At 58.6% G+C, this 10,123-nt stretch overlaps 1 protein-coding gene across 3 annotated transcripts in view; it reads left to right on the plus strand.

Moving 5' to 3' along the window:
• The window catches only part of CARS2 (cysteinyl-tRNA synthetase 2, mitochondrial), a 51,294-nt gene extending 41,933 nt beyond the window's left edge, over positions 1-9,361 (plus strand). For 2 of the 3 annotated variants that reach the window (XM_069467573.1, XM_069467574.1), the window contains exons 11-15: positions 3,043-3,181; positions 5,570-5,690; positions 7,499-7,597; positions 8,512-8,718; positions 9,184-9,361. In XM_069467573.1, the coding sequence (XP_069323674.1) occupies positions 3,043-3,181; positions 5,570-5,690; positions 7,499-7,597; positions 8,512-8,718; positions 9,184-9,255 (638 nt within the window). In that variant the 3' untranslated portion in view covers positions 9,256-9,361. Of the gene's footprint in view, positions 1-3,042; positions 3,182-5,569; positions 5,691-7,477; positions 7,598-8,511; positions 8,719-9,183 lie in introns of all 3 variants that reach the window. The other variant, XM_069467575.1, reaches the window with a different exon arrangement.
• Positions 9,362-10,123: the final 762 nt, after the last annotated feature.

Raw genomic sequence — 10,123 nt, forward strand, 5'->3', positions numbered from 1 at the left:
GGAATGGAGGGACTGCTGCAATATAGTGTTGTAGGTTGATTTAGTGTGAAATAGCAAGCTTGTTTCTCCAGGTTCTTGTAAACTTCTGTAGCAGTTGCATCTCATTTTGCAATCATGGGAATAAACCCCTATAATTTCCATTTTCCTTCATAATATTTATTGTCAGAGGCAGTGAGACAAACCCACAGGTTGGTGGAAGATCTATCTAGCTGTCTTTCAGGAAAGCTGTCATATACAGAAAGACAATATTTTTTGGTAAATAAACTTAGTGTCAGTTGAAAAAAAAAAAAAAGTGTGTTCTGAGTGCAAGGTCCTGTCCGGGCTCTGTGGGAGACGCGGGTGCCACATCAGTGTTCAGTCTGGAAGTTTGGGGCTCTCCGGTGTGGCCCGTCCCGCATGGCTGTGCTGCCAGGAAGCGTGGGGCACAGGGCACGGGCGGAAGGCCGAGAGCCGTTCCCACACCCCGCTAACAGCAGCGGGCGAGCTTGGCAAGGGTGCGAGGAAGCACATCCTGTGTCCTCTGGAGCACAGATGAGCCGTGAGGCTGGCAGGGGCAGCCACAGCCACGCTGGGCTCCCCAGATGCGCGCCTTTCACTCAGAACCCCGCCATCCCAGGATGTGCACGTCGTCCTTTTGCCCATGTTCTGATGTGCACACAGAACCGTCTTTATTGCGGCTCTGATGGGCACACAGCGTGGCGTGGGCTTTCTGCTGTTCACCCCGGTTTTCCACACTATGGATGACCGAGGTCTCTCCCTGAGGGGTGGAACTGTGTGCGCTGGGCGGGGGACTTACGCTTCCGGGGTTGGGGGTGGTGCAGGCAGGAGTGGCAGACTCGGCCTGAGGACCTGGTCGTCCTGAGACAGAGGGCGGCACTGTCATCGTCTGTGTTGTGCACTGTTCATATAGCATGTTGATAATGTCTCCAGTGAACATGGCCCGGCCATGGCTGTGCGAGGAAGGTGCAGAGCAGTAAATTTACTGGGGAAATCCACTGTTTCCACCTGGCTCTCTGTTGCTAGGAAAGGAAAGAGCGTGTCTCAGAGACATGGTGGATGAACTTCACACACACACAGTGCAGAGCTCTCTCCTCCTGGCTTCTGCTTGTTCCTCCCTCGTGGTCCCTTCAGAAGTGTCCTGAGCTGAGCCCTTCCCAGGGTCTTTTCATCCTCGGAGGCCCCTGCCCCCTCCTCATCACAGACTGTGGAGGGATGGGGCAGGGCTGTGCGTTACTTATTTTATTTGTTATTTATTATCATTTTTTGAGAATTGGTCTTATTCTGTCACCCAGGCTGGAGTACAGTGGCATCATCATAGCTCACTGCAACCTCGAACTCCTAGGCCCAGGCGATCCTCCTGCCTCAGCCTCCTGAGTAGCTGAGCTTATAGGCACACACCACCGTGCCCAGCTCATTTTTATTATTTTTTTTTTATAGAGATGGGGGTCTTTCTATGTTGCCCAGGCTGATCTTGAACTCCTGGCCTCAAGCGATCCTCCCACCACAGCCCCCCAAGTAGCTGGGATTATAGGTGTGAGCCACAGCTCCCAGCCCTACTATTTTAATCTCTGTCTGTGTAGTTCCTTTTGACTTTGAATACAAATGTGGTCTGAAAAGCAGCTTTCTGAAGCCTGGGCAGCCCTTTTGGGAACTCATTCCCACTGGGAATTTTGGGTGGGATTTAGGAGGCACTGACCTGCCCATGAGGGATTTCTGGGAATATTGATCCATCCCCGAGTAGCAGCTTAGCTGGGACATGGACACCCACACTGGACAGATCCCCTGGGCGTATGGGGACCTGTCTGGTGCAACTGCCTGCTCTCTCAGCTTCCCTCCGGGCCAGAGCCGCCGCCTTTCCTGGAGTGGAACTTCACCTCGAGGGAGGAGTCTCTAAAACCCCATCCAGCCGATGGACCGAGACAGGGGCGGCCAGAGATCCCACTCCCATGCACGCTGCGCCGCACATGCACTTTGGAAAAGCAGGTTGTTTTCTTGCCCATTTTCCCTGTCTATACAGTAGGATCCTCGTGGAAAATGCTGTGCTCCTTGACCCGAAGGCAAACCCTGCTGTGCACCTGGGGGTCTGCCTGCCCTCCCAGTCTGGGGTGTGTGTTCTTGCTGCCGTTCACGTGAATTTTATCCTGGGTCTCCAGGCGTGTCAACCCTGAGAGCTATATCTTAGATTTTGTCAGTGCATTGTGGGTTTCTGGGTTTTTCTCTTTTGAATCAAGCTATGCAAAGCAAAAACTGAAACTGGGTTTTGAGAAAAAGGAAAACATTTTAAGCAAGACAGTGGAGAACCTTGAGAGAAAGTTTCATCGCGCTGCTGCCCAGCCTGAATCCACGTCTGACCGTGGCATTCCGCTTTGGAACCCATGCTTCCAGGCACGCAGGGCGGCAGTCTGTGGCGCATGTGCCCAGATAGGTTTCACAGGGCCGTTTGCTGCAGAGCTCGGCAGGGTCTGCGCACCCAGCCAGGTGGGGACGTTTGTTATGGTCCGACACATAGTAGGCACAGAGATGAGAGTCAGGCTCTAGAAATTTATGCCAAGTTGACAGTGCTGATTCCCAGGAATGTGTAATCATTGTGAAATAATTCATCCTTACTGTATCTTACCTCTCAAGGTGCAATAGATTAGAAATGATAAAAAAAAACAGAAAACACACTGGTTCCTCATTCTGGGTCATGAGAAACAGTCATTCCACAGCCCCACGTTTGTACCGCTCCTCCCTCTCCCTTCGGACTCGTGAGCTCAGTGTCCTCGTGGCACCAGGGGGCGTGTCCCCAGAGGTGCTTCTCCTCGAGTCAGGTGCTCTGCCGGTGGGAACGCGCCCCCTCCGCGCATCAGGAGCGTTTTTCCTTGGTTCACCTTGTTCTTCCAGGGCGGGTGACACTTGAGCTGGGATGACCCCGTGGTCTGCATCGTGCAGGTGCAGGGAGTCGCGGCTCTCGGAGGGCAGCATCGCCGTCCCGGCACGCTGCTGATGCTGGTGCTGTGGGCGCGGCAGGCACCGCCTCAGATGCCGTCTCTTGCTCCTCAGCCATCGACTACAGCGACGGCGCCGTGCTCCAAGCCCAGCACCTGCTCCTGCGGCTGTGCTCCTTCCTCGAGGACGCGCGCGCCTACATGAAAGGGCAGCTGGCCTGTGGCTCCGTCCAGGAAGACCAGCTGTGGGAGAGGTAAGAGGCACATCCAGGACCCTTCTGCCGGGCGCCACACAAGGGCTGCTCTAGGGCCGGGGCTGCCTGGAGACAGGGCCCTCGTGAGCAGGTGCGGGTCCCAGGGCTCCTCCCTCACTGGCTGTGTGGCCCTTCCGAGGTCCTGCTGGGTGAGAGTGGAGGAGCTCCCCGCCTGTGGGTGGGCGTGAAGGCTGTAATACTGCGTCCTGGACGGGCTCGCCAGGCTGGGCAGAGCGGCTGGGCAGAGCGGCTGGGCACTCACGGTGTTTGGGAAACGGGGGCTCGTATTACTGGACTTCACAGTTAGAGGAAGACTCGCAGGTCAGTGGACGCACTGGACCTTCAGAGAAATGGGCGTGTCATGGCGGGGTCGAGGGCACAGTGGGGCAGGGGATACAGCAGGTCTCGGTGACTAAAGCCAAACCTACATCAGGAATTGGCAGATGAGTCTGCTGCAAGACAGGCGCACAGCCCACCCCGCCGGCCCTCAGCTAATAGTGACCTGCTGTCGCCTGGGGGAGGAACAGGCGCTCATGTCCTTACGACGGTGCCTGGGCTGCGCCGTGTAGACTCTGGGCAGACAAGGGGCTGAGGAGATGGGGTGACTCCAGCGCAGACAGTGAGTAGGAAGGAAGAGGGGGGCCCCAGCACTAAACAGGGATGTATTCCATGAAAGTTCCAGTCTGTCACCTGGTTACATGGTAAATGTCATTATGTGTCACATCGGGAGGTTTCAGGGCTGACGTCAGGCAGAGCTTCCTGGTGGACAGCGGCACGCCCCTCCACTCTCCCCCAGCCAGGGGAAGGAAGTGCGGCCGGCTGCTCAGACATCTGCCGGACGCTTGCCAGGGACTGGCTGGGACCTGTGCCCCTCGGGATCCCCGGGAGAGATGAGGAACCTGGGGCTCGTCTGGGGTCTGTAGGGGAGGGGTACCCCCAGAAGACAGCTGGAGCTGAGTCATTCTAGCCATGGGCCTAGGACCTCCCAGAGCTGGGCTGGGGACAGGCCAGCAGCTCGGCCACCATCAGAGGGAGGAGGAGGACTGCGGGTGGCACCAACACAGGGGACGCAGGAAGAAAGACCGAGGTGTGTAGGGGCAGGTGACCCTACCGGTGGGTCTTGAGAGGCCTAGCTGTGCTGTGTGACATCCAGCCCGAGTCTCAGTGGTGCAAAACAGCGAGGGCTTCTCCCTCACGGGTCAGCAGAGGCCTCTACGTGTGGTCACTCGGGCCCAGGCTGACCAGAAGCTGTGGGTCCCCCTCGACAGTGTGGCATTGAGGGGAGGGAGCACAGGGGCCTTGTCCCAGCTGTGGAGGCACCAGCCCTGAAGTGCATGCAGGTCACCGCTGCTCACACGGCCAGAACTGGCCGCCTGGAGGGCACTCGGACGCCGATCCTTCCACGTGGCCCCAGGGAGAGATCGGGGGAAGCGGGCAGAGTCCCCGAGACAGTGACAGTCAGGAGTGGCCGTTTCAGCAGGGCCGGAGGAGATGAGGCCTTAGGGGTCAGCGAAGCCTGAGCAGGCGTATGCGGGAGGCCAGTGCGCCTGGACAGGGAGGGGACCCGGGGGACACACGGCCTCCCACAGGAGTGCCCCAGCGGGGTTGGTGAGGTAGAAGTGTGGACACTGGGCCGTCACTGACGCTGCTCCTTGAAGGATGTCTGAAGGTGAAGGAGAGAAAGCAGAGGCCACTTTGAGAGGTGACACAGAGCAGGCGCTGTTCCCACGCTCAGGGAGGGCCTCCGAGAGGCAGGAGCCCAGGGGTGCCGCCCTCCTGTCAGCCTCTGTGTCCTTGGTAGCCCAGAAATGAGGCAAGTTCTCCAAGGACCCAGAGGGGGCAGAGGTCCTAGTCCCGACAAGGCCGCCTGGCAGCTCTGGGCACGCTTCCTGCCACAAGACACCGACTGCCCCTGCGGTTCCCCGACCCGAGTCCTCGGGGGTTCCTCACACGGCCTGTCAGGCAGGCGGAGAGAGCCAGTGCCCACCTCTCCTGGCCACCTGCCCGAGGTTTGCCTTGAGCCACCTCGCACAGCCCAGTCGCGTGAAGGTGACGGCTTTACTTTGTATCAGCTCTGTCCAGTTTCTCACTATTGGTCTTTAAACCATTAGGAGAACGCCCATCAGTATCTTGGGTATTCAGATACAAGCTGTACAGGTTACCTCCACTCTAGACAAAGTCTGATTTGGGTGATGTGCAGTCTGGAGTTGACGTTACATAGTTAGGATTCTGTTGCTCTGGAAGTAACTTACCACAGCACACAAGTCCATGAATGTGACCCAGTTAAACCCCCAGCCCTGCTCCCAGGAATGCTGGGCTTCTGAAGGGCTGGCTCGGGGGCCTGGTCGAGCTTCCCTTTGGCTTCAGTGACTTCTTATCTCTCCTCAGACTCTCCAGCACCAGGGGGACCGTGCAGGCCGCGCTGGCAGATGACTTTGACACGCCCAGGGCAGTGGACGCCATCCTGGGCCTGGTGCACCAGGGGAATGGACAGCTCAAGGTGGCTCAGGTAACAAGGGCTGGCAGCCTCCTAGGCCTGCCGTGAAGTGGGACAGGTGGGGGGTTGCTCTGTGGGTCCTTCTCATGTGGAAGTAACAGATGCTGGCTCTGGTGACCCTGCCTCCCACAGCTGGTGGCCTCTGGGCACCTACTGGCCAGCCCCCTCAGTAAGAGTCTGCTCATCTGGCATGCGTGGTCTGCCCTGATGGCCCGGCCAGGCCCCAGCCACCCAGTGGCTCTGGGAATGCGCAGAGCACGTGCCACGGCCCTGGCACGCACGGCGTGACCCTCCTGTTAGCATGGAGGAGCTCGCTGGAGTCTGCGTTTGTTGCTCAGACATGAAATGGGAGGACACTGTGCGTTGGGACCCAACTGTGCTGCCCACCCGGCCTGGGTCTTGAGGCCAACTAGGAATGACCAGCTTTTCAGAGATTCTACATGTGCCTGATCCTCAGGGAACACGTTTCATGTACACACTCCATTTGTGACACTTTCTTAGAGAAATTCTCTTTTTTTTGAAATGAGTTCTTGCTATGTGGTCTTGAACTCCTGGCCTCAAGCAGTCCTCCACCCTCAGTCTCCCAAGTGGCTGGGACTATAGGTCCACACACCACACCTGGCTCAGATAGCTTCTGTGCAGAACTTAAGGAAAGACCCATCCACCCCCTTGCAGGTACTGTGCGGTTGCACCCAGGGGCTGAGCCTGAACCGCTGGTCCCTGAGGGTGTGTGGAGTGAGAGACAGAGACAGGAGGTAGGCAGCAGACCTCGGTTCCTGCGCACTTTTGAGGGTCTCCTTGCCACGTGTGGGGCTGGGACGGGGACTGGCTGGCAGGTGCTGGCCCTGGGAAGAGCTCCACTGGGAGCCACGTGACCTCCCAGGATCTGGGAAGGCACGACAGCTGTGAAGACGCTATTTGAGGCCAGTTTCGTGCCTTTCACACCTTTGGTAACACTTGTAGGTTCTGGTCCAAATCCTCCGTTAGTTCAGCACCTTGGTGGAGGGCTGCGCCATCCCTGGCTGTGCTGCTTGGGGTTTTAGAGGACAGATTCCCAGACTGGACCCTGCATCAGAGTCACAGCAGGCAGGGCTGGGAGGCTGCATCCCTCACGAGCCTGCAGGTCCACGCCTGTACCACGTACCTGTGGTCTGACCAGCACAGGCAGACTGTGGGTTATAGTCTCCTCTGAGTCACCCAGCTGGTCAGTGTGACAGGCAGGAGCATTTCGGTCCCAGCCCAGTGGATGTAGGGACACAGCACCCGGCACTGCGGGAGTGGGCAGATCCAGCAGCCATGACCGTTGTGGCACAGGAGCGCTTTCCACTCTGCCCACGGTGGCCTTCCCCCAAGGCGCTGCCCAGCCGCCCCAGCTCGGGCTGCAGGGGCTCCTTGGACCCGGCCACCTGCAGTTTTCTGTCGCGATCTTTGCACGTGCCCAGGAGTGAAGACTGGCATCACGCAAGTGTCTGTGCTCCTTGACTGGCGCAAGCAGACGTCAGGGTTTCCTCACCTTCTCACTCAGAAATGCAGCCCATTCACCCTCCGATTGCCGTAGCCCACTCTCACGCTCACCCATCGCCCCCCAGGGCCTCATGAGCTAGGACCACCATTCTCCAACGTTACAGGTGGGGGAACTGAGGCACCAGGGACCCTGCTGCACCCACGCTCACGTGGTCTGCCAGGGAGGCCGGCTGATGGCGGAGCTGTGTCGTCCCTCACAGAAGCTAAAAGGCCCCAGGGCAGTGCCTGCTGGGCTCCTCCTGTTTGCCCTCTGGCATCCGACCACTTTCCCGGAGCCCCTCGGTGCTTCCTTACAGGAACTTCCCGGTCCCAGAAGCCCTGCCGTGTTCGGCGCCATTGTCTCCTACATTGAACAGTTTTTTGAGACTGTTGGAATTTCTCTGGCAAATCGACAGGTACGTCCTTTTCTTTTAAATGCTTAATTATGGAATTACCTACATGTTGGTGCAATAACCTTTATCCTTTTAATAGATAATTATAATGCCGAATTAATTTGCCTGCTTTAAAATGTCACTTTCCTGGAAAAACACTCAGAGCTATTACTTATTAACTGGAATTGTGGGATTCCACTTCGCAGCTGGCAAACACTTGTGAGCCGAGCGCAGTCCACCTCAGCGGCAGAGTGGTCTGTCAGCTCTGCACACACTTCTTTACTGGGAAAGACTCAAAATGTAGAAGTCACATGTACGATAAGATTTTTTTCTTGAACCATTTGAGAGTAAGCTATAGCCTGACCCTCCTGCCCGATGCCACGGTGTGCTTCCTGTATACAAACAGGCTCTAACTGAATACCCTTCCGGCCTCAGCCCCGGGCCCCGTGAAGTCCTTTCTGGCAGCTGGGTCCTGTTCAGAAGCCCGCGCTGCATCCGCACCTTCCAGAGCAGCCCCCAGGGCCACTCTCCGATGGGAGGGGGGAGCGGGGGTGGGGAGGAGGCTCCCGTGCGGTCCTGATGTACTCGGTGTCCAGGGCCACTGAGCGGCCGGCCTCAGACTGTTGAGCTGAGACAGCACGTGCACACGCAGAGCCCTGCGGGGCGTCTGTGGTTCTGCATGTTTTCATTCGTCACGGCCAGACGTAAGGAAATGCCCGCCTGTCGGGCAGCGGCCCTCACATCTGTACCCCAGCCCTTCCCTGTGCCCCCGGTGGGCGCTGGGCAGCTGGGTAGGGTTGAAAGCGGGCAGTGGAAACCTGCAGCTGCCCTGCACCGTTCCAGAAAGAGGCCAGTGGTGGGGGCCTCAGCCCAGGACCCTGCCAGGGAGGCAGACGCGGCCCGTGCAGACTCCGGCAGCGTGGCCGTGCCTGGCTCAGTGTGTTCCAGGAGACAGCAGCGCGGCCACCCTGCACGGCGTGGTGGAGGAGGTGGTGCGGTTCCGGCAGAAGGTCCGGCAGTTCGCACTGACCACACCAGAGGCCACTGGGGAGGCCCGACAGCAGCAGCTTCTGGAGAGGCAGCCCCTGCTGGAGGCCTGCGATGCCCTGCGCCGGGACCTCACCGCCCACGGCATCAACATTAAGGTGAGTGCTGTTGCCCGGGCCTGGGGACCCCAGGGCCATCACTCTAGTAGCCAGGAATGTCCACAGGTGTCACATAAACACCAGGCTGTCAGAGGCCCAGAGAGCCCCTGTGACCGTGCTTGCTCGTGAGTGGAGAAAGCCACCCTGTGGCAAATCTGGAGGGACGCTGGGGCGGGCCGTGTCAGAGCTGGAGGGAGAAATGCGTTGGGGATGGGGTGGAGGGGCAGAGGGACACAGGCTGGGCAGTGTCTCATGAAGACCCAGGTCCTGCCCTCCCCCCCTCCTCCCCCCCCCACCCCCGGGTCACACTGCACCTGCCGTGGCCTCCTGGTCTTTTACCAGAGGGCAGCAGCGTCCCCCTTTGAAGCATCCAGCTGCCTCCCTCAGGGCCGGGTCATCCGAGGATCAGGTTGCAGCACGCTGGACGCCATGTCCAGCCAGACTCGGGCTCTGTTCTCTCTGCAGGACAGAAGCAGTACAGCCTCCACGTGGGAGCTGCTGGGTCAGAGGACAAAAGGCCCCAAACCAGGGAGCTGATGGAGTGAAGCCAGGACCCCCCGCTCACGTCGCGGCCTGTGCTTCCTTACGGTGCAAACTTTATATTAAGTTTCTATTGTGGCTGTTCAGTCAACATTAAAACGGAGCAAACCAACGCTGTCCCACGGGTGTCAGTGACTGCGCCTACAGATTTCGTCCCTGGTGCCGAGGGCCAGAGGCTCAACAGTAAGTTTAGTAAAAGCGCCTCAGCTATCCAGCGGGAGTCCAACCAGCTGACGTGCTTGTGCACCTTGACACCAGCTGGCCCCTGCGCCCAAGGATGGGATGAGGCAGGAGGCACAGAAGAGCAGGAACGGGAGGGAAGCCGATGGGAGGTGGCCGCGAGGACGGCCGAGGTGGTTCCCCTCCCAGCGATGACAGAATGTGTTCGCCACAGAAAACACGGGACACCCCTGCAGTCCTGCTACACAGTTAACGTCCTGACAGCTGCGTCACCTTGGCTGTCATGCTGTGAGCAGCTGGGGTCAGGGCTGGGCCCGAGAAAGGTTAGTTGTGGTGAGGTCAGGACAGCCAGGTGAGACCAAGACGGGGAGATGTGACAAAGACAGGACTGCCCTGTGTGCAGTGCGGCTGCCCTTCGGGAGCACCTGTGAGCCCCTGATCTCCTTACCATCTGTGACAGGACCCCAGTTCCCAAAGGAGCCAGCAGGAGCCGGGTGGCCCTTTCCTTCCCTCCCTGGCTCGCAAACGCTGGGCAGCCCCCTCCCAGTGTCCCGCACTGTGGCGCTGGCGTCTCTTGATCCCCGGCACAGCTGTGGCACGAGCACAGCCTTGTCGACATTTGGTCACGATCCTGAGGTACTGCTCTTCCCAGTCTACAGACGAGGACAGCAGTTCAGAAGGCACC

The sequence above is a fragment of the Eulemur rufifrons genome, chromosome 4, assembly GCF_041146395.1.
Source record: "Eulemur rufifrons isolate Redbay chromosome 4, OSU_ERuf_1, whole genome shotgun sequence".
Taxonomy (NCBI): Eukaryota; Metazoa; Chordata; class Mammalia; order Primates; family Lemuridae; genus Eulemur; species Eulemur rufifrons.